The sequence below is a fragment of the Triturus cristatus genome, chromosome 3_1, assembly GCF_964204655.1.
Source record: "Triturus cristatus chromosome 3_1, aTriCri1.1, whole genome shotgun sequence".
Classification (NCBI taxonomy): Eukaryota; Metazoa; Chordata; class Amphibia; order Caudata; family Salamandridae; genus Triturus; species Triturus cristatus.
In genome coordinates this window covers 298860571-298885913 of record NC_140583.1, presented here as the reverse complement: position 1 = coordinate 298885913, position 25343 = coordinate 298860571, and the positions used below count along the sequence as shown (strand labels likewise).

The window sequence follows — 25343 nt, the reverse complement described above, 5'->3', positions numbered from 1 at the left end:
CGACCAAACCGTCAGCGCCCATAACATTTGGCTAGCCACTCCTCCCAGACTTGCCCAACCAGGCATACCCTTCTTCTGCTTTCTCGCAGTGCGAGAAGCAGAAACCTAAAATGGTATTTATACCATTTTACATTTCTGCTTCTCGCACTACGAGAAAGGAGTGGGGCGCCGCTCCGACGCCCACGTTGAGAACCCGCCACTGCTTTGGGCTTTATTATGAGTCTGGCCCTAAAGGGCACCCTTGTGCCTCATGCCATGTGGATGCACACCCCTGTGTTCATGCACATCAGTACCTGCACAGCATGGACTATTATCAGTGAATGCTGAGAGGGTGCTGCCTTTGACATTACGGACGGTGCCTACTCATAAGCACCACCTTGGGAACGCCAAAGGACCATCTGCCAGACAGGAGAAAAGTTCAGAACTGGCGGGTCATATGCACATGGGTTTAGTGGTGCGGGAGCGGGATGGTCCCGCTTCCACACCGCCAAACTCATATTAAGTCCCTATGTCAGGTAGCCATAACGGGGCCTGTCACTGGTAGAAAAAACAACTTACTGTGTACATCTGTATCAGAATAAGAGCATTCACAGGAGAGAATACTTATCACCAGCCCCCCTTAGAGTTACTATCAGAGTGTCCCGCTCACGCTGGGGTTCTCAGCAGGGGCGGCTCCTCCGCTAAGGCGGAGAGTTTCACCCCACTGCTCTGAAAGCAGGAAAAAGGACTAATTAAATGATAATAACACCGTTATTATCATTGTATTTTTTGTAACTAAGGAGCTAAGTTAGGGTGGGGTGATTCTGGTGACAAAGCTAAGGGAGTTCGCATGACGGTTTTGCTGGCCGTCTTGGGCCGGCCAAACAGTCATTTGCACTTTTCACGTACCCACCAAGCTGTAATACACAGACTGGGTGGAGAACATACACAGACTCCCAGTCCCCGACTGAGCGCTGAACCACGGCGCTCAGACCAATCATGTTGCTGCATTGCAGTGTTGTGATTGGCTTAGGGGAGCTTGTGTGCTTCCTGGACTCGTCATGAAGCAAAACAACGATAGAGGAGGGACGACGGCTGTGAGGAGGTTAGTGTTTTTAACAAAAATATATTTTGTTTCCCCCAATCCCGACCCGGGGATATTTTGGATATACTTGGGGACTTGTTCCCTGTACATATCTTTAAGATCTATGGGGTTCCAGTGACACTCTCTCTTTGATCGGTAACCACTGTTGGTTGTTTAGGGCTGCTTTCTTATAGTCTGTTGTCTTTGTGCTGTACCTAACCTAGGCTTTATCATTTTGAATAGTCCTTGTTTCTTTCAGGTCCTTTTGTGCTCAGATGACCCTAATGTGCTCATACTCTAGACAGTTTGGAACTGTCGTAAAGTACAAAAATATACTACTTTTGTGAGTGAGGTCAAAGTGAGTTGCATGATCCATTACCACCACATTGATTTGCAGGAGTAAGGATTGTGATGAATCTTAGAGCAATCCCAATTTTCTGGTGGTGTTGGCTACAAATGGCTCTCTGCTCAGGCTGGGAGGCCTACTGAACGAGGTGAGAGGGGGTTGGGAATGGTTGGTGGGCTACTAGGAAACCCTAGTTTGCTTGGATCCAGTTCTAGATCGGAGAGAGGCGCTCCTTTATGTTTTGAGTGGCTTTTTGACCTTTGTCGATTCTAGGATATATTTGCATGTCATCATCCAAGCATATTGTAATAATGTTTGACAAAGGTCACAAGTTAAAGAGTATGGGGTAGCATTATTTTTGTGTTCTAGTCAGTTAATGGCACTGTATATCCTGCTGTAGTGAGGGTCACCGATAGGCGCAGCCGATGTAGTGAACCTCTTCATCAGTTTCTTTTTTCTCAGGCATTGCAGCAGTTTTGGTGCTTTGTCTCAACCTAAATGCTGACTGAGCTCCTTCCATACTTGATTTTATTCTTAACACTATTGCTTTGTGGCCTCTTTCTTTCAGATGTTGTGAGAATAGAGACAATGGTCATGGGGCAGTGTTGTTCTAGAGTTGTGAGGTCACACCTGGAATATAAGGGTGGGCATTATGTCTGCCTGGACAAGTATTTAGGAGATAGATTGATCAGGGTCAAGGCACGACATTTATATTTATAGTGACCAGGATTAGAGCCTTTATTAGTTCCTTGATCAAGGATGCTACACATGGACTGTGGCAATGCTGAGACATTGAGTCTCCTCTCTACTGGGGCTTTCACGGGAGCACCATGGAATTATCTCAAGAGAGCACACAGACAGGCAATATGATCACCATGTAACCTAACGAAATTGGGGTAGATCAAGCAGAGCCTACAAAATTACTCTATTAATGCCACATGCATAGATCACAGAATTGCCCTGCAACTAAAATACATAGTATGGGAAGTCACATTCAGAGACTGCAGGACTTATTGCAGCGCCTACACATTTGAGGGAAAGTCAAATTGGGAGACAACAGATCCCCATGTAATGCCAGCACGTACGAAGGGAAGTCAAGTTCTGAGAGCAGGGAACTCAAAGTGACACATACACTTAGGAAGGGAAGTCAAGTTCTGAGACTAGAGGACTCCATATGACTCATGAATTGTAACGGAATTCAGAATATGAGGCCATAGGACTCCATGTGATTCCAACACATAAGAAGGAAAGTCACATTACTACTGCACAGGACAGAGCATTGTCATGTGATTTCATAAGAAGACGCTATCCATCCACAATGTGTTTCCAGTATCCAGGACGAAACCTCAGAATCATCATATACCTCTAGTACTGCAAGGAGATCAGATACAGAGATCGCAGGAACACTATGGCATTGTGTATGTGTTACTTGGATAAACTGCTTGAACCAATACAGGATTAATGCTGCATGTCTCGCCCTTGTCTCCTCTACCTTCCCATTGTCTTCCATCATCTCTCCCTTTCTCTTTCCTCCATCCTTTTCGTTCCCACTGAATATTTGTTGTCACACTACCATACCTCTCTCTATCTCTCATCTTCGCTTCCCCTATCTCTCTTTTCATGCCATTCTCTGGTCTTCACTTTGCCTCCTTTGAACATTTTCTCTCTATGTTTTTCTCCCTTATCCTTATTTTTCTTCCTCTTCCTCCAATTTTCTTGCTACCTGTTTCCTCAATCCATATTTTGGTCTTTTCCTCTACCCACATTCATTCTAATCCCTCAATTTCTCATCCCATTTTATTGCCCCCTTTCACTTCCTTTCCCCTTTGCCCCTGTGCTTCCCTTGGTAGCAGCTGAAGTTTATGCACACCTCACACCAGTTTCTCCTGCTGAGCAGTCCTCCTGCCAAGGAAGCCAGGTTCAGAACAGCCAAGAAGCTCTACGGCAGCACCTTTGCCTTTCAGTAAGTATTGCTATTATTTACTCCCTAAAGCTGCACTAACAGATACGTTCCAGAAAGGCTGAGCCATGCCTCGGGTTTCTTGTGTTCCTGTACATAGAGAATGTTTTGGGGCAGGTACAAGACCGATTTGCTTATATCTGGTCTCTGTGAACAAATAATAATCAGGGTTTCAATTTTTCAGTTAAAACCGAACATAACCAATACAGCATCACCAAAGGAAATATTTGCTTTTCATCAGAAACTGGAAAGCTTATGCTGCATTTTCACTGTTTTGACACCCTCTTGTGTCAAACAGTATAAGTGCAGCCCCTAATTCTAAGCTCTTTTCTTTGATGAATGCTCCCACTAGGAACAACTCGCCCACAGTAAGCCACTTAATATGCCCAAGTGACCACCCGCAATCTCCATCAACACTCAGGACCTTCTTCACTTGGGAGCCTAGCACAACTCATGTGGCTTTAGCTCTGTATTCAGTGCATGTTACTGCAAATTGGCCTGCAGTTTCAACATTGAACTCTGAGCACTGTCTCTGTCCAGCACAAGCAGAAACACCACAATGTCTTCTCCTTCACTGAGAGCATTATGGAGTTTTGCTTTCTCAAAACTATGGGAATCAGGATTGTGGCAATAAAGATCATTGTACATGCAAATGCTTCCAGAATCAATGTCCTCCCCCACAAACTTTGTACTCTACACTCCTGTTCCTAGGTTTATTTCATGACATTCTGAAAAGTATGTGTTAGAAATGGAGGTCTCTAGTTGACAAGGGTTTGCACCTTTGTCAAAGTAGGGACCCTTCCTACTAGTCAGGATAAGGGAGTTACACTCCTAAAATAACCCATGCTCACCCCCTTGGTAGCTTGGCACAAGCAGTCAGGCTTATCTTAGAGGCAGTGTAAAGCATTTGCACATAACTGACAGTAATACAGTGAAAACACTACAAAAGGACACCACACCAGTTTCAGAAATATATCCAATATTTTATATACTTAAAATAAGATCAAAACGATAAAAATCCACAATACAATATTTAAAAATGTATACTTTGCAAGAATACTTGAAAAACACAGTTCGTATGAGCCGGTACTCCATCCGGGGCTACCGTGATGCTGAAAACAACAGAGCCTAACAGTTCCAGTCTACCGCGTCGGTACGGTCCTGCGAAAGCGTGAACAGACTCAGTAACAGTACCTTTCTTGTTGCAGCTGGCTTGTTGGTGTGAGCCTGTCTTGGCAACCGTCGCAGTTGCGTTGCAAAACGGAAGCGATGCAGGGTGCGGTGTCCTCTCGATGCGATGCAGGCAGCGGCTCGGTGCCGATCGTCTAGACGGCGTCGGTTTGACCAAGGCTTATGGTGCAGGGTGAGACAGTGCTCGATGTGGTGCTGACAGGTTGCGGTTGCAGACGACAGAGCCAGTTGGCGGGAGCTGGCGGCGGTCGGCCCAGACGGCTGTGTGAGATGAGGTGGCACGTCATGAAACTTATGAGCCATGCTCCCAGCCACGATGCGGTCACAGGTGTCGAAGTCAGCAGCAGCGACAGCGTCGGTGAGAACAGGATGGCGAAGTGAAGCGGTACAAAAGGGGGTGGTGATGGACGGAGCATCAGAACCAATCAAACACTCACACCCAGTCAACAGATCTGGGTTTGATCCATCACCGTTCTTTAGCCCGCTCTGCCACCCCAGTTCAGACATGGCCATATGCAAATCAGTCTGACCCTGTGCCTCATGGGAACAGTCCAGCCCGAACTGCAAAGCCATGCCTTCCCTGGACCGGAAACAAGCTTCCTAGGACCGGTTTCTGGCATTTCAGCCGCCTTGAGCCAGGCTTGCTTGACTCCAGTGGCAAAGTGAGCAAGGGACTCAATGTCTGAGCATACCCTGTCAACTTATGGCGAACAAAGCGGTACAAAAGGGGGTGGTGATGGACGAAGCATCAGAACCAATCAAACACTCACAACCAGTCAACAGATCTGGGTTTGATCCATCACCGTTCTTTAGCCCACTCTGCCACCCCAGTTCAGACATGGCCATATGCAAATCAGTCTGACCCTGTGCCTCATGGGAACAGTCCAGCCCGAACTGCCAAGCCATGCCTTCCCTGGACCGGAAACAAGCTTCCTAGGAACGTTTTCTGGCATTTCAGCCATCTTCAGCCAGGCTTGCTTGAATCCAGTGGCAAAGTGAGCAAGGGACTCAACGTCTGAGCATACCCTGCCAACTTATGGCGAACAAAGCGGTACAAAAGGGGGTGGTGATGGACGGAGCATCAGAACCAATCAAACACTCACACCCAGTCAACAGATCTGGGTTTGATCCATCACCGTTCTTTAGCCCACTCTGCCACCCCTGTTCAGACATGGCCATATGCAAATCAGTCTGACCCTGTGCCTCATGGGAACAGTCCAGCCCGAACTACCAAGCCATGCCTTCCCTGGACCGGAAACAAGCTTCCTAGGACCGTTTTTTGGCATTTCAGCCGTCTTCAGCCAGGCTTGCTTGAATCCAGTGAAGCAAGGCGGTGCGGTGCCAACAGGTCACGGTGCAAGCAGCAGATCGGTCGTGGCGGCCTTGGTCATTGTTGTCAGTGAGACCAGGGTTGCGGTGTGAGATGGAGACGGTGCAGTCTGCGGTGCCGTCAGGACACAGAGCCAGCGACGGAGTCGGTTGCGTTTCCCTTCTCCGTAGCAGCTAAAACAGCGGTTCAAGAAGCGGTACCCAGAGCTTGGTAAAGTCTTTGCAGTCCCTGGAACTTCAGAACAGGAGGAAAACTCTATTCAGGCCCTTGGAGATACTCAGTAAAGAAGTTGCAGAAAGTTCAGTCCAGTCCTTTCACTGCCCAAGACAGAAGCAGCCACTGCAGGCCAACACAGAAAAGAACTCAGCAAAGTGGTAGTTCCTCCTCACAGCTTCTCCAGCTCTTCTTCTTGGCAGTCTTCTTGGTCCACAAGAGTTCTAAAGTTCTGGGGTCTGGGCCCCAATATTTATACCACAAAATCCTTTATTCTCTGGAGGTAGAGAGTGTCTTTGCCCAGCCAGAACCAGTTCTGTCCTCTCTGGTGGAGCTTCCTGGCATGAGACGGAGACAGCATTGTCAGAGGCAAACCAGGCCCATTCAGGTGAAAGGAAATCTCCTCCCCCTACTCTAAATGCAGCCCAGGTCTATTCAGCCCAGCCCTGACTCATCAGGCTTTCTGGAGCCCATGCCCCTCCCCAGCCCCTGTCATCCAAAAGTCAGACATGCTATAAACAAACCTAGCAGAGGTACATGGGATGGCTACGCAAGAAAAGGCCTACTTTATAAAAGTGGTATTTTCAAACACAGAATGTAAAAATCCCCCTCACTAAAAGATGCAATTTAACATTCTGAGTTCAGGCATACTAAACTTTATTTTCCTACCTTGTTCCCAGGTGTAGTTATGTTTATAAAACAAACTCCCCATTCTGTCCTATGGGACAAGGTAGCCTTGCATGATTGAAAAATGGAATTGACAGTATTTCACTATCAAGATATGCCACACACACACAAGGGCATGTCCTACATTTCACATACACTGCACCCTGCCCACATGGGGTACCATGGGCCTACCTTGTGGGTGACTAATATGTAAGAAAAGGGAAGGGTAGGGCCTGGCCAGTGGGTGCACTTGCCAAGTCGACATGGCAGTACTAAACTGCACACAGATACTGCAGTGGCAAATCTGAGTTACCTTTTCATGGCTATTCATGTGGGTGGCACAATCAGTGCTACAGACCCACTAGTAACATTTGATTTACAGGCCCCGCACACACTGCACTTTTCTAGGGACTGACTTGTAAATCAAATATGCCAATCATGGAAACACCAATCCATAATAACAATTTAAAACAGGAGCACTTGCACTTTAACACTGAACAGCAGTGAGAAAGTGTGCAGAGACACTAAACAAGCAAAAACAGAGTTAAAACCAAGAGGTCAGAAAGCAAAAAAACTGTTGAAACATGCCAAAAGATGCCACGTCTAACAGTTTGCCTATACAAGACACATCCCCTACCAGAGAAGGATCAATGGCCATACGGTGAACATCTTCAGTGACCATGCACAGGCATAGAAGGCGTACTTGCTTTGATATTGCTGAAATAGTGCTGCTTTTACAACATATATTAACTCAGCAAACCTATGAATAAGCGAATGAGTGGAGAGAATAGCTTAGTAATATAAAGAGGTAATCACTGCTCTATGTTTCCTTGCATTTCCTGCAGACAGAACACTTTCAGGAAAAACAAGTGGTGGGCACAATCTGAGCCGGAACATGAATGTAAGATGCATTCATGATGCAGCCTCAGGATAATCTACTTCAACATTAATTCCTGTTTTCTCCATGGCAAAATGAGATTGGCACTCATTCTTGTGCTCAAGCATAAAAATGTCACTTGCACAAACCTGTGACTTAATTTGTTGGAAACATATTGGGCTGTTCTACTTCTTCCTCTAAAATGGAAAATGCAATAGAACTGTGCACCTTTAACAGAAGACAGGTAAAGTGCCTCCTGCATTTCTCATTCATGCCCAGCAGGAACACAGTCCAACACTGCTTTGAAATAAACAAGGGTGCACATGAATCATGATACATAAAAATTTGTGCTAAGGTGTCCTTCTGCTGGCTTTCAAATAAGTACAAAATCCCATAAATAAACTTCTTTCACAGTCTGAACTGCACATACAAATGACTCAAGTCATCCTTCAGGTTATGACATTTCTTTACTATCTTGGCTGCTGCTTCATACAGCCGAACAGTTTACTGTCATCAAACTCCCTAAAGCTAGCAGCATGGCAGAGCTGGATAAGGCCAGAATCAGACAGTGCTAATAATGATACTGGCTTGCAGCACCAGAGCACCAATAATCTCTATCTATCTATCTATCTATCTATCTATCTATCTATCTATCTATCTATCTATCTATCTATCTATCTATCTATCTATCTATCTATCTATCTATCTATCTATCTATCTATCTATCTATCTATCTATCTATCTATCTATCTATCTATCTATCTATCTATCTATCTATCTATCTATCTAGATAGATAGATAGATAGATAGATAGATAGATAGATATAGATATATAGATATTTATTTCTATATAGCTACATATATATATATTCTCTGTAAATAATCACAAAAATAATTGATTCCCGGTCCCGCTGATCAAACATAAGGTATTTTATTTGGCAGAAAGATGCGTTTCGGCCACAGCCGTGGTCTTGATCACATTGCCCTCGCAGGGGCCATGGAGTTCTTAAAGGTACTACAATCAGCGTCACTTACGTCGTAACAGTTCATCAACATTAGTAAAGTGTGGTATTATACATCAACACAAACAACCAATCTTAGCGCGAATCACATATACAAGATGACATTTGATGAGACTGTAAACATCCCGCAGCCAAGCTAAAATATTTAAGTAATCTCCAGTGATCTTGCACAGAATCAGTGTCATGTTACATTGCTGCTTCCAATAAAGTTACAATCTTTCGTATAAAATCTTTATATAGAGGTTGATCAAGAGACACAATGACAGAGCGACTACACTTATCAATACTACTACTCTCGATATGATATTCTGTCTAATGTTTAGCAAGTGTGCACCCACAGTGTATATATATATGCAATGTTCACTGACTCTAATCACATGGCTTATACTTTCTATCCCAATCTCCCTTAATGGTGTACTCAGAATATGTGATGAGACATGAGAAGAGTTAGCCTAAAGCAACATCTCATTCACACTGAAATGTGACCTTCCCCAGGGAAACTGTAAAATATCTCCTTAATTAGTATGCCATTAAGATGAATAAGGATCTTCCGGTGACCTTTAAGTGTCTACTGCCACTTATGTATTTCCCCAAAAATATGTGAAAGCAGTGTCATCATATTTCATTTCTCAAAGTCTCAGGGGCTTATTTAGAGTTTGGCAGATTGGGGACATTTGCCAAAAAGAGGTGAATGTCTCGTCTGCACTAATTACCGCATATATCTACCTGCGCTGCTTGCAGTGTGCTGTACCAAACATGGGTACTGTAAATGGTGGCTATTTTGGAGAAGACCTTGATGCATACATGTGTGTGCACTTGCTTGTGCCTGCTTGCGAACAGAAGGGCAGTGATCTTAAAATTGCTTTTGTTACACTTAGGTAAAAAGCACTCAGAGATGGCACATTCACACACAAGGGGCAGCTATTTTTTTAATGGTTTTCTCATATGTTACTAAAAATGAAATTCAGAAATTGCCCCCAACCCTTTCTGTGCACCATATGCACAGATAGGAAGCCATCTTTGAATTTTTTGAAAAAAGTAAAAGACAGTTCAAAGACGGCTGGCCATGTGTTTGCAAGAGTTCATATACATGGGCAACCATTTTAAAATCTTTTTGATATACTTTACAAAATATTATTGAAAGAAAATAAGCATTTGACAAAGCCATTAGCTTGGCAGCTAATACCAGACTCATTGGCTTTGCTAATGCTTGTTAAACGTAGCTATGTGCATCAGCCACACATGCCAGACTCTCTGAATAAGTACTTTGGACCTCATGTGGAGGGTGGCAATAGGTAGGCCTGCCGAAAATACTACAAGCAGAAAGCAGGCAGCTGTGGCAATGTGTACCAATTACACCAACTTATTCTGCTGGGTCTGCCATTGTTAAAGCCATAACATCACATTGTACTCTGTATAAATGACAAAATAAGAATAACAATAAATCATGGTAAAGCCACCAAAAAACAGCAAAAGTGGTTTCATTGTATGCGGATCAGATAAGCCACCACATTCTCCTTTAAACATTTCAGACGTAAAACAATAACTGAAAGAACAGAAAAGAGTATAGACCACTTTAATGAAGAGCAACCACCAACCATGTAAATGGAATAGAGACTATAGGTGTTAACTGTGTACTTACTCAGAGATATCATTCCTGCTCCTGCATATCTGGCAGAAAAGTCTGCTGGAAAACCTTTGATATTTGCCAGAAATTGTACTGGTGAATGTGCCCATTGCCTGTACATTTAAAGTAAAATAGGCCATTTTTCTGAAGTCATCTGACAGGTTTACCTTTGCTGCACTATAGTGACATAGAATTCTATATCATGGAGTTTTTCCTCCACTTTTGGAGAAAATTGTACTTCTAACAGCCAAACTTTAAATGGGACAGTTAGTGTGAGCTAGTTTTCTGCATCTGATCCTCATAGGGCTTATGGCATTACATAAGATATTGACACACTGCTTAAAACCTTGCAAATTTGCCTCCAATTACTGTGAGGTGCCTTCAGAAAGTTTCCATATAGACTGAATATTTCTTTCTGTATTGCCAGAGACCTGGGGCTGAGGGATCTGGGTTCCATAGCAGGGCACCGCAGGTCCCAAAAGATCCCTACAAGCCCCTGAGGCCTCTAAGCTGTCCCCTGTCATCTTCAGCTTCACATGGAGCCGCTTGGTGCTCTACTCATAGAAAACAGCATCAAGATTCACCAATATGTCCATATATATGTTCTAAATTCTGAGAAAATACCCTCTCAAATTAGTTTCCAAACTGGAAGTCTTTATGAATGAAAGCTTGTCTCTACTTCCAAATTATCACATCATTCCAATTTTATATGTCTTCTCAAAATTCCAGTTCAGGTTAAATAGCTAACATGTGTTTCACAGTCTTAATGCTTCTTCAGGGCTCAATATTCAAGACCTTATTCACCATATAGTTGTGTATTGATAATCATTAAGGAATAATTAAATAATATAATCAAATTTTAACACAAATATATCCACAATTTATCACTGTTGCTAACTCTTTTGCTGCCTCACTCACTTAAATTTTATTCGACTTATAATAATATGAACAATTACTATCAAAGTGTAATCCTAACCGTACAGTCCTTAATTTGTTGATCCAATAAATCGCTCTAATCCTGACCATCTTCCCAATATTTTCACCCTTTCTTTCTGGGGATTATATATTCTAGACCTACAAATAAAATATCATCCATCGATTCTCCACAATGTTCATTTTGCTAGTGAACCCCCATAGGATATTTCCCATCAACATTTCTGATAGATGCTTCCATCTATCCTTAAGTGTCCTGGTTGCTGAACCAACATATTGTTTTTTACAGATACAAATCATCATATGTACCTAATTTGTAGTGTTACAATTTATAACAATGTAATCGTAAATGTACACCCCTTAGTAAAATCACTTAACGTTTTGTCATTATCCCACACAAACGTGCAACAAATACAGTTGCCACATTTGTAGCATCCTTTAGGTGGATCTGGTAACCACATTAAACTCTCCGTCAAGGGTCCTAAGGGTTCCTTGTATTTAACTTTATCACACAAACTTAAAATGGTTTTCAACATGGTGACTTTCTAGAATGTAACCACTGTTTTTTTCAGGAGAATCCCACCAATATCTGGACCTAAAGGAAGTACCTCTCAATGTTTTAAAAGGCGCTTATATATTATATTGTTTCTACTGCTGAATGTAGTGATAAATCTAATCTCCTCCACTTTCTGAGATTTTGTAGACTTTTCTCTAAATGAGTCCTCCCTAATAATTTTGTATTGCTAGCTCTCTCCTTAGCCACACACAATATATTGTTATCATATCCCCTTTGAAGAAACTGATCCAAAATCTCATCTGCCTGTTTCTTATATCCGATTTTTAATGTGCAGTTTCTTTTTCAACGTAAGAATTCCCCAAAAAGGAATGTTCTTAATCTGTTTTTTAAGATGTCCTGATTCTGCATGTAAAATTGCATTTTCCAATGTTGGTTTCCTCAACATTCTAGACATTAATTTCCCTTCTGCCACATATAATTGAAAATCAAAAAAACAAATAGCAGTTTTGCTATATTCAAACTCATTGTCATTTAAAAATGCTTGAAATGCCTTAAGAACTTCAACAGATTCTTTCGAAATAATAAAAATATTGAATATGTATCTCCCCCAATAACACCTATTGATCACAGGTAGTCCCTCTCATACAACCCCATAAAAAGGTTTGCATAAGAGCGAGCAAACCTGAACAAATTGCAGCTCTTTTAGTCTGTTGGTACAGGTCATTCTGATACAGGAAAAAAGAATCAGTCAATACATAGTCAGTAAAATCCGATGCCATCAAATAATGTCACAGAATACTTGCTGATTTCGTAAATAAAGAGGATTTAACAGCTACCAAACCTTTTGTTTTCAATGCTATTATAAAGACTATTAGCATCTGTGGTTACAAGATAATACTCTGTATCCAATGATATGTCCATAATCTAACATAACAAATCCTTTGTATCTTTACTGTATGATGGTAACATTTTTACAAAAGGAGCCAGATAATTATCCATATTTGCTAATACATGTCCCATGTGCGTCCAAATACCAGGAACGATCGGTCTCCCCTAGTGGGATTTTACCCCCTTACGTGTTTAGATGATGCAAAATGTATAACCAGAACACAATAAGCTGCTTAGCTCCTGTTCACATTAATGTACAGCTATCCATTTGCGGGTGACTGGAAACTCTGAACGGTGCTGTATTCTCAGATAGCTGGCCACCCTACCTGTAACTTATATATGTCCATATAAATGTTCGAAATTCTGAGAAAATACTCTTAAATTATTATCCCAATAGGAAGGATTTTTTCAAAGCTTGTCTCCTTCTCCAAATTGTCACATCCTTCCAACGATATATATCTTCTCAAAATCCTAATTCAGGTTAAACAGCCAGCATGTGTTTCGCGATTTTATTACTTATTCACGGCTCACTATTCAAGATCTTATTCACTTTACAGTTGTGTATTGACAATTATTAATGGAGGATAAACAATACAATCAAATTTGAACACAAATATATCCAAGATTCATCACTGTTGATAACTCGTTTGCTGCCTCAAGTCACTCACTTAGATTTTATACAAATTACAATAATTTGAACAATTTCCAATCAGTGTTTAATCCTTACCTCACTGTCCTCAATTTATTGTTCCAATACATCTCTATAATTCTGACCAGTTTCTCAATCTTTCCACCCTTTCTTCTGTCGATTATATGTTCTAAACCTACAAATCTAATATCTGCAGTCAATTCACCAAAATGTTCATTCTGAAAGTGAACCGTCATAGGATATTATTTATCAACATTTCTGATGCACTTTTGTAAGTGTTTACAAGCGCATGTGCTCCTAATGCACCATGGCTGTGTAGAGGTATTGAACATGTTATAAATGTATGGTCCTTCTATCTTTCCTCAAGTTTCCTGGTTGTTGAACTGACATATTGTTTTTCACAGTTACAAATTATCATGTATACACAATTTGTAGTGTTACAGTTTGTAAAAGATGTAATTGTATATGTACACTCCTCAGTAAAATCACTGAAATTGTTAGCATCATCCCACACAAACTTGCAACAAATACAGTTGCCACATTAGTATCCTCCTTTAGGTGAATCTGGTAACCACTTTAAACTGCTCCTCGAGTGTCCTGTGTGTTTCTTGTATTTAACCGTATCAGTAGGAGTGAGAATGGTTTCAACATGGGTGCTTTCTTGTATGCAACCACTGTTACTTTGAGATGCAGCCCACCAATATCTGGATCTAAAGAAAGTACGTTCTAAAGTGTCTTATATATTATATTGTTTCCATTGCTGAATGTAGTGATCAATCTAAACATCTACACTTGCTTAGTTTTCATTTAGATAATTCTTCACAGTTAATCTTGCTAACTCTCTCCTTAGCCGCACACAATATATTTTTTATTTTATCCTTTTTGAAGAAACCGATCCAAATTCTCATATCCCTGTTTCTCATATTCGATTTGTAGTGTGCAGTTTCTTGAAACTTTCCCCGCTACTTTCTGGAAAGTTTCAAAGTTTTGGGTGGTCTGTCAAGCGGGCACTGAGAAAAAGGGTAAGGTCCCAAAACATGTTCACCCCATTCATTTAAACCTTAGGAATATTGAATCACACCAAATGTGGAATAAAGCCAGATGTTGGTCGAGAAAATGTGCTATTTGTGATCTGCTGTAAATTCATGCAGTAGTTTTTGAAAAATTAATGTTGAATATATTTTTATATTTCACACTGCAGAGGGTGTGAACAGCCAACAGATCTTGAAATAAGATCTGAATGGCTGCCACCTCATCAACAAAGATGTGGGGCCAGGAGTCAGTTCCCTATCCTAGAAAAAAGTTTTAAAAAAACATATAGGGGGTAGGGCAGACATACCGTGCCCCCCAGGCCAAAAAACAGCATTTCTTTTAAAGTCAAAGCAGTGGGCCAGGCCAGATGGGTTGAGCGTTATTTTTGTTTTGGGGATGGGTGCCATTGGAGCCGATATTTTGAAAATGGGGAAGGAGTCGTGCAGACTCCCTTCTCAAGCCTAGAAGAGGGCCAGGACCTCATCCCTCAGGGCCAAGCCTAAATATTGAGGGGAGGGGGCGTGCGGCTCCTCTCCCTTAGATGATGATGGGCCGTGGGGATCCTATCCCTGGTGCCTGATACGTTGCAGTGCTCCAGGGACCCCATCGCTCTGGACACTGTAGTGTTGTGTCATGGAGAGTGTGGGCCTACCCACACACATATATAAATAATATTAATTATATTTAACAATATTTAACAATATTTGGAAAACTATTGGAGTCGGGAGTCTGGAAATATTATATATAGTATTCCCACCCCAGTTTATGCAACAGTAGGGAATAAATTAATGAATGAAGAGTTTTGTAAAGCGCATGAATGCCAGTGCGTCTTAGCGCTGTAATTGCCAGTGTGATCGTACAGTGAGGGCAGGCGCTGGCTTAAAACCTGAGTAGGAATAGCCATGTTTTTAGGGATTTTCTGAACATCTGTCTATTAGTTTGGGTCCTCAAAGTAAAAGGTAATGTGCTCCATAATTTACAGGCGAGATGAAAGAAGCTTCAGCTCACCCATTTTACAGTCTGTACACAGGGGATGTCAAAATGGGAAGCCAAGGATGATCTAAGGTTTCATTGTTGGGTGTACCGTCTGATGACTTTGTTGAAGTGAGCAGGTCCGACGCCGTAGAGTGTCTTCTGGACAATGCACAAAGACTTGAATTGAACCCTCTCCTGAACAGGCAGCCAGTTCAGATCACAAATAGCTTTTGACACTGGACTGAATTTAGGAATTTTAAGCAGTAAGCATGCTGCTGCATTCTGAAGTGACTGTAGCTTCCGTAAAATCATTTTTTTGGTCCCAGGTGGAGGGCATTATAGTAGTCTATCCTTGATGAGATCAAGGCTACGATTACTGTTTTCTGTAGATCCATTGGAATGAACGGGAAGGTGTAGGCTTTCAGAGAGGTTACATTTACTATTCCTACTCCAAACAGGTCAACAGTGAGTATTGTACTTAGCAGGGGTAGGATTTCCCATTCCACCTCCAGTCTAAGCAACAGTAAGGAAAGTACTTCACTTCAAACACATTATATATTTGAATAACCCTATTAATTTAGAATAAATATAAAAATCTTAATATGAACATTAATAGATAGATAGATAGATAGAGTGGGCAAGGCCAGGATGACTGAAATGCATTGCATTTTGCTGCTGTTTGTATATCATAAAACACCGTTGGAACTAAGTCCTGCGTGCACGTGGAGTCATTTTTCCTGGAACTCTGGTGCTTTATATATATATAAAATAAAAAAGAATTAAACAATTGGCATGATTATTAAACAATTTAATATTTATCAATTAAAATACATTGTTATTTAATTATTACTTAACTGTCCACACTATACCCCTACACGCCTAGCAGCCCACAATGAAAATATAGCAAAAAGAAATCAGTATTATATAATGTACATAAGTAATAATTAGTTAAATAATTAATAATACATCAATAATTAGTTGCAAATTAATGTTACTTAACTTCCCACCCTGTATCCCTAATTATTACACAATGTATATAATTAAGAATCAATTAAATAATGAATAGTAAATTAATTGTTAATTATTAATTAGTTACAACTTAGTTAACTTCCCACCCTATAACCCTACAAACCCAGTAGCACACACTTCAAATTTAGCTAAAAAATGATGCAATTATTACACACTTTACATAATTAATAATCAATTAAAATATTAATTAATCAATAACGAACTGTTAATTAATTATTTCTTCATTAACTTACCACCCTATACCCCTATGAAACTATCAACATCCTGCAACACTATAAAATAATATTTACAATTAAATTAAAAATCCCTTGAAATTACAAACTATATTTAAAACTATTAGTAACAATTATACAAACAACAATAACACATAAAATGAATATAGGAGCTAAAACACATTAAGATTGTAAGAAAACGATATTTTTTACAACTATATTATTAAAAACGATATTAACTACAACGATATTCCTAGCAACTACATTAGCTGAAAAAAACAATATTCTTGACAACGATATTTCTGCATCAGGATATTTTTATATCAGGATATTTTTTTCCAATATTTCTGTCTCCCGATATTTACAACTTGATATTTTGTTCAAATACCCTTACCTGGGGTATACATAAAGTATTGTAGTTTACTTTACTTCTCTTGGATATATCTAAATATTGTATAGTGTATTTCCTCTGGATGTGTCCATGGTTTATGTTCTGTATCATCCTTGGCAGTTTCAAGATAATGTCATGTTTTTATTCTGGACTTAGTTCAGAAAAGACCTCATGCTATGTCTATTCAGATACATTGGATACTTTGTATAATGTGTTTTAGTGATGTATCAGGTTTTCTGCCACCAGACATCCTCCTGACACATCTTTAGGAAATGCCCACAGGGGCAGGAAACTGTTACTTCTTCACGGTCCCACAGTACATACTCAAGATGAAGTCAGTGCAATATAGGTGCCCATGGCTGTTTCTTGAACGGTTTCCTAGATAGATACTGCCATGGATGAGCCAGATGGAATACCAAAAGTGTCTTTAGAAATCCTCTTATAATTGCAGAATAATTTTGTAATGAAAATGGCAGTGGAGTTGGGACTTCTGTAGCCTTTCAGCCATCACTGAGATAGGATTCTTTTTGGTCCTTGAGAGGTGAAATATTAACCATGTTTTATGTGAAATGTGATTTTGTAAGCTGCATGGATAAGAGGTAGATGTCCGGCAAGCCCTGTAAGTCCAAAGGCAAACCTATGCTATTGAAGGCAAGTGCTAAGAATGGAAAATTAAATAGGAACATCAGGTAGGTACTAAATGATGATTGGAAAAGTTAATTCACTATACAATGATTTAATTGCTGATTGAAGATGGGAGAGTTGGATAGGGTAGGGGCATGAAACCCTTTTTTTTGGTTTGTTGGGTGATGGATGACAGGAATAGTACAAATGTTACTCAGCAACGAGAGATGGATTATATTTACTGTTTACATAACTGCTTTTGTGTTCTTGTCTTGCAGCGGATCTCATATTGAGAACTGGCATTCTATCTTACGTAATGGGCTAGTGAACGCCTCTTACACAAAGCTGCAGGTAAGGTTCAATGGTTTGTAAAAACATTATTGGTGCAACCTCAGTATCAGGCCACATCCTTCATTACCTTTACCACTTATCAAAGAAGATAAGGTGATGGTATTCCATTGTCTAATCATTCAGAAAGAGTAGGTATGTTTTGGGTAAATAAGACCTTCACCCCTTATCTTCCGAAGACTTAATTCTCTGAAAAGTGGATAAAGATGCATAATAGTAACTTAAGGTTGTCCTCTAGGCAAAGCTAATTAACCTTATCACAGTATATTGGGTGGTGGAATCACAAGATGATTGAAAAGGATCAAAGATGAAAATAAGGGAGTAATGGTAGTGTGATGGCATCTGGATACCCTCACGGGTGATTAATCGCACTCTACAAATTCACATAACATAACAACTTAGGGGCCGATTCCGATTTCGGTCGGAAGGGCTCCGACTGACGGTCGGAGCCCTTCCGACCGATTTGGATCATGTCGGTCTTTCCGACCGAGCCATTCAGATGGGCTCGGTCGGAATTAAATCCGACACGGATTTTCGGATTACGGACGACAGGCTCGGAGAGCCCGTCCACCATCCGGAAATCTCCCAGTATTCCCCCGGCCGCCTCTTTGCGACTGAGGGAGTACAATGGCAGTTTTTCACTGCCTCTTCGTGCTGGTTTTTCCGGCACGAAAAGGCAGTCGGAAACTGCCTTTGGGGGCCCCAAGTAGGGCCCCCATGGGTGCGAGGCTGCCATATGGCGGCCTGGGGTCACCTATGGTGCCCCTCTTTGGATCCCTGCACCCGGTGGCAGGCACCTTGGGGTGCCGCCCACAGGGTGCAGGGATGAACTGCACCCCTGCTTTCAAGGATGCAGGCATGCATTCCGCTCGGAATGCATACCTGCATTGTCTTGTATACGATTGCGACCGAACCCTGTTCGGTCGCATCGTACTAGCTGGACCGTAACCGACGACAGCAGGTGGGTCGGTTACGGCTCCTGACCGATATCGGACGGACCTGACTCCGTCCGACATCAGAATCGGCCCCATAGAGTGAACGCAATGCTACAGGCCAGGTTGGGTCTGTGTAGGACCGAACAGGCCTGTCATTGTTTATGGTATAATTCGATATTTGGAAATATTTGTACTTCTTGCTGATTTTACTCATTCTTTGTCACCAGGCAAAAAGCAGTTTAACAATTAGAATGGAATTGAATAATTGTAATACAGTACATTAGCAAAACCTTGATACACTGCACCATAAGTTAGTTTGCAGCAAGTATGAGCTTCTCTCTCATGAAATGGATCCCACACTATCAGACACATCTTGAGTCCTCATTGTGATTCATGTAGTAAAAACATTACCACACAGAACTGGGGCAGTTTCAATAATCTTGTTTCCGAGAACACAGTAAAACTGCATGCAATGTTCATTGAATGCTTTTATACAGCGCGCAAAATTAGCCCAGGTGCTAATTAGCCAAGCGATAATACTGATACAGTATCCTAAGGAATCGTTTTTTAACAATGCAGATTTTCACTGGGATTGGCACCTTTGCTATAACGGGGGCCTTGGTGTCTTTGAGCTCCTGAGTCCCTTCTTTGTTTAGGATTTCACTCCCCCCTCCCCAGTTGTCCCTATGTTTTGCTTGTCCCCATAAGCAGTCAGTAGGTAAAGTTGAATTCAGTGAAGGGAGAATAGAGCTCAGCTGTACCCATGTTGCTCATCCTACTATTTTCCTGCAAGCTGCATGGAGCAGCCTATGGCAAAGGGATCTACCTGAGCCCCATCTCCAGTATTTCCTTTGGATACTCAGGTAAGGTTGTCTCCCATTTTTCTAATTTTACCCATCTTCTCATTTGGCAAGGAACTCTACATTCTCTTACCTTCCTAATTTTCATCTATTGGAGTGCTTCTGTTTTCATAGCTTTATCGTCTGTTTGATCATTCATCTTGGGTATGAATCCCTGCTATTCTCTGTGTTTAATCGGCTATATCTTTCAGATATTACCTACTAGCCTGGTCCATTTTCCTGCACGACTCACTCTGCCAATAAACAAATACGTGATATTATGTTTTTTAATAGCTTTGCTCACCCAGTTCAACACTTTCCATTTATTTAAGTTGCTTTTGGCCTTTCATGTGTTAGCATGATGGATGCTGTTGTTGATATTTATTGCTGTTGTGTTTGCTAACTCTCATGTTTGGTTCTTTTATATATGATTATTGAACTAGAGGTTGCATTTTGATGCCTTTGGCTGTCCTACATCCTGTGTGTTGGTTGCATTATAACTGATGGGTTTGCTAGTTCATGTTTGTTGGTTCCATCATAAGTGATGTGTGTGGTAGTCCTTCTGTGTACACTACAATTTAGCTGATGTCTGTTTAACCTCATGTGTGTTGTGTACAACATTGCTGATACCGGTGGCATCTCTGATGTTTGTGTTACAGACTTAGTCTACATTAGTGCTTGTCTTTTGATATGTTTATAACTGAGTGTTGTAGGGCTTGAGACTCAGCCACTGGTTGAGCCTCTTGACAAGTAAAACTGCATAAGGGCTGGAATGACAAAGCAGTACATAAGGCATATAGTTTGAAGATATACGACTACTAGTTATGCCATTGGCTGGGTTAGAATGACTTTGTGGGTTGGTCCTACCTTTGCATTGTTTCTTCTTTTATCTGTTGCTTTCTCTAAGTCCCTTCAAACTCAGTTCCCTGGTCACTTGGGAATCTCACAGTAAGCCAACCGCTCTTCTGAGATCCCAGGTTCCTGCTGAGCTGGAGCATTCTCACACTCTGGTGGTTTCTCAGTGTCCATTTTCCCTTAGTAGTAGAGCTGTTATATTTTATCATCACATAAGCTTGGGCAGCTTTCGTCTGGTGGTGAGACTAGGTACGACTGCCATCCCCTTGGTGGCCCGCTAGCTCCTTTGGATGTTCTGCCTTCAGTGGCTATCTATGTTGCAAGTAAATATCCCTCCTTCCGAAAGTAGACTTGGATAACTGGTATTGGGTTTCTGAGGCTTAGGTCACTGCCCTGTCTCAGATATACACTAATGGTTCTGCATTTCTTCACATGAGAACATGTTTGTGGATCTCCTGAGTCACAAATGTCTCCTTTCCTATGCCAAAGTCTTCTGAGACATGTGTCTGCCTCCCTTCTTCTGAGGGGTACCTAGTTCTGTGTGTCCTTTGGCAGAGATGACCTATTTCAAGATCTTTTAGATCATTGAAGGTACCAAGTTAGGGATTTTCTTGAAAAATGCCAGTCTACCTGTTTCCAGAGAGATATGTCTTTATTGGAGTTGTTCCAAATTTACATGTGCTGTAGCATCCTGCTTCCATTTAGTCTCCGGTTTCAGGCGCATGTCTCCTCACAAGGGCCTCTGAACTTGAGCATTCATGAGACAACGTCTCCCATCTTTTTGGAGGCAAGGTCTTGCTGCCAACTAAACGATTCCTTATCTACTCCTTTTGTGCCAGGAACTCTACAGGGCTACATCTTCTGATCTTCCAGGAGTGAAATCAACAACTTCTTTTCTGACTTCTCTTGTACTGCTTTCAATTTTGTTTTTCCTGTTTTCTGTATACATATGAAATGAGTAATTATGTAATATAGTTCACTAATGCCATTCAGGGGTTCTGGTGACATCATAAACAATGAAGCCGAAGGCCGAGTGGTTTGTACATGTCACCAGAACCCCGAGATGGAGCTAGGACACCTTTATTTTTAACTGTTTTTATTTGGGTTTTCATATGCAGACATAAGGCAATAATACATTACATTTGCATCATTCTGAGTCAATATACAATCACTGTTCCAGTGGTTCGTAAAACAGTGTCATACCCATTGGGCCATAAATTGGGCAACTCATCCACCCGCCTTGCGTGTGGTGTCAGCTAACTTGGGCGGTACCTCTAAACTGGATGGAGCTAGGACACCTTATTGTGCTGCATATTTATTTTGTGGCAGTTAGCTGTAAAAAGAAGTTTTTTTCAAAATACTGCTAACAATGGGTACTAATTGGAATTCAAATGTTTAGGCTTTGTTTATCATTCTTGAATATATGATAATAAAACAATGGGCAATGGTGAAGGTCAATGGATTTAGATTAATCTGTGGCTGCAGCATCTACCATCTAAATATGGATGTACTGCCTTTATCTCCACATAGTTCGAAAATTGCAATATAGCATATTGTTTCTATCTCGAATAGATACAAATAGTACTGACAGAGAACGTACCACATAATTTGCATTTAACTGCATAATTTAGGTAACTTGATGGTTGATTTAGACCTCCATGTTGCACAATCCTAGTAGTCCTGACAATGTACAGTATGTACACATAGCTTTGGTGCTGTAATTATGGTGGTGAGCTCTGTATATTTGTCAAATTTCATGGTTCCCTCTGAAATATGGGTTTTATAGCACTGCACATCAATGCACCAAAACGTGAAATATATATAGATAGATAGATAGATAGATAGATAGATAGATAGATATACATATATTTATGCATATATTTATTTTTAGTTATAGTTAGAACCTTGTTTTTTTTCAAAAAGCATTTTTTCTTTTGCCAGTATCATTGGCACCGGTTGACGAATCTTCACGAAATTTCCAAAACTAATGGGGCGCTCCGGTCAGCTCCTGTCTTGAAAGTTTCGGGGTGATTCGTCAAGCGGGGGAGCGAGAAAAGAGGGGGGTCCCAAAACGTGTTTTCTCCATGTTAATTTCCATATCAAAATTTAGACACGGCTGCAGCCTGAACTGCTGAACGGAATTACACCAAATTTGGCAAAAAGGTAGTTTTTGGTCCAGAAAGCACTTTTTTCTTTAAATGGTGTAAATCTGTCCAGTTGTTTTTGAGAAGTTGAAACAGATATCAATATTTGAGAATTGTGAGATCTGATTGGCTGATCCCTCCTGATCATGAGCTTATTTCTGATTGGCTGCCAACACTTCAAACCAGGAAGTGTTGCCAACCATCTTGTGACTTGGTTGAACCGAGTCACAAGCAAAAAGGTGAGAAAAACATGAAAAATTAAGAAAAGGAGGCAGGGTAAAAACACCCTGACCCCCTAGGCCTTGTCAGGGGGTAACACAGGGACCCCCTGGGCCAAAAAAGCAATTTTCTTTTTATATTTTCAGCGGGATTCGCATAGGGTGTGCAATTACTGCCGAAAAAGTTTAAAAAAACTAAGCGTGGTCTCCCGTGCTTTATTTCTTTTAAGCCCCTAGTGGACTAGGTCCCGGGGACAATATTTAATTATTATGCCCCCGCATGCCCGGGGACCACCACCTCACCGTGGCTTTATCAATATTGTGCGGTGGTACGCGGCACCCCCGCAGCCCCGGGGACTCCCACCTCCCCGTGGCTGCAATATATTAAATTAATTGTATGGGGGCTCCTGCACCCCCTTACACTGCCCCAGGGCCCACCACCTCTCCGGGGCATTGAGTAAATTAAATACGGGCGTCCGTAGCGGACCCCCGATGACAATCACCTCTGTTGGAGGGGGGCTGCATGGCCCCCTTCATGGAGCCCTCCTTGGCCCTGGGTGTCATGCCCCGTGATCCGGAGCGAACCCTTACACTGGGGACCGCCAACACCCGGCTCCAGCTGTGTCCTGGGGTGCCCACTCCCGGGACATTGCAGTTTGCCATGGCAGGGCATGCTCCTGCCCAGCCGTAGCAAACACTGCTTCGCTTCATGGAAGCGAGAGCAGGAAAACAAAAGCAATGTCGGCACCCGCCGGAGGCTGGGAGCCAGCAGGGATCTCGGGGGCACTGAGGCTCCCCCACGATCCCCAACAGTGAGGCCAAGCCCCAGAGGATGAGGTCCCCGGGGCCCAAAATGTACCAGGTAGGGGGGCTGAACTGGCCTGGCCATTTTAAATAATAATAAAAAAGAAATAAGGCCGGGTCCCAGGGTAAGGGGTCCCCAGGGGCCAAAATTTGCCTGAGGAGGGGGGCCATGCAGCCCACCTCCAAATTGTTTTTGTAAAAGAATGCTGACCAGGCCCCGGGGGATGTTAATGTTATGGGGAATTTATAGAGCGCACGGCTACTCCAGGGAGTGTCCCGGCGCTGAAACGTCCCACTTGAAAGAGAGATAGTATGCATTCTAATCCTAACAGGTCCACAGTTACTGATGGAACAACCAGGTCTTAAGTTGGCGCCTGAAACTGAAAAGCTCCTGTTCTTGTCTGAGGGCGAAAGGTAGAGTGTTCCATAATCTTCCGACTACCACCTGGAAGGAGCGACCGCCCTTCCTAGTCCGGAAGAATTTGGGCACCAGTAACAAGTGTTGTGTTGATGACCTCAGAGTCCTGGCCGGGGTGTAAGGTATAATTCTCTTTCTAATGTACTGAGACCCACTGTTATGGAGAGCCTTAAAGGCCAGCACAAGAGACTAAAAATTATCCTGTTCTTCACTGGAAGCCAGTGTAAAGCTTTTAAATGAATCGTCATATGGGTCCTAGGCCCTACCAGAGAAATAGCTCTGGCGGCCGCATGTTGAATAACCTGTAGGCGACCTAATAAGTAATTAGGGATTCCGAGTAATTAGGGATAAAGCATTTGCATAATCCAACCTGGACATAATCAGGGCTTGGACCACAGTTTTTCTATGGGACAATGGGAGCAGAGGTAAAACGTTTCTCATCATTCTTAGGAGTCTGAAGCACATGCCAGCCACAGATTGCACCTGTGACTTCATGGAGAGATCTGAGTCAAGCATGGCTCCCAGATTTTTAACGGTGGTAACTGGGCTAGCAGATGGCAATTGATTCCGGGGCCACCAATTGGGCTCCCCTCCCGTAATAAAAAATAAATAAACAAATTTAAAGATGCAATGCTCAAGGGGAGGTGGTCCCCGGGGCCAATAATGGCCTCAGGAAGGGGCCACGCCGCCCCCGTTCTGAAAAAGGAAACCAAAAAAAATTTAAAGAGGCAATGCCTGGGGGATGGGGTCCCCAGGGCCCACATAATATTAAGAGAAGGGGGGGCCATATAGCCCCCCTTCTAACAATAAAAATAGAAAACAGAAGCCAGCATCTCGCCGAAGGCCCTGGCCCCTCCTTGCACCACTCTGCAAATGCCCCTCCTGGCGCGTTGTGGGTTGGAGGATTAACTCCCCTAGAATTTTAAGGGTCCTTAGTGGCCAACTAGCCCACCAGGTACCTCCAGTAAGCCCCACACAGTGGGATTGCTGAAAGGTGGTCCGAGGCCAAGCCACATTTTACACCACTCTGCAAACGCGCTTCTTGGCGCATTGCTGGTGGGGCGATGAGGTCCTCTTGTGTCCTGAGGACCTCAGGACTAAAGTGGACTTCATCCCCCGAGCAGCAGTGTGCCAGGAGGCGCGTTTGCAGAGTGGTGTAAAAAGGGAACGTGGCCTCGGGCCACTCTCAACAATCCAGCTGTGTCGGGCTTAATAGAGGTAACAGGAGGGCTAGTTG

At 42.3% G+C, this 25343-nt stretch overlaps 1 protein-coding gene across 4 annotated transcripts in view; it reads left to right on the top strand.

Annotated features, from left to right (window-relative positions):
* PARP6 (poly(ADP-ribose) polymerase family member 6) overlaps positions 1-25343 on the top strand; it is a 289649-nt gene that overhangs the window by 209713 nt on the left and 54593 nt on the right. For 2 of the 4 annotated variants that reach the window (XM_085643949.1, XM_085643947.1), the window contains exons 17-19: positions 3263-3372; positions 17824-17896; positions 19622-19691. In XM_085643949.1, the coding sequence (XP_085500075.1) occupies positions 3263-3372; positions 17824-17896; positions 19622-19691 (253 nt within the window). Of the gene's footprint in view, positions 1-3259; positions 3373-17823; positions 17897-19621; positions 19692-25343 lie in introns of all 4 variants that reach the window. The other 2 variants (XM_085643948.1, XM_085643946.1) reach the window with 1 other exon arrangement.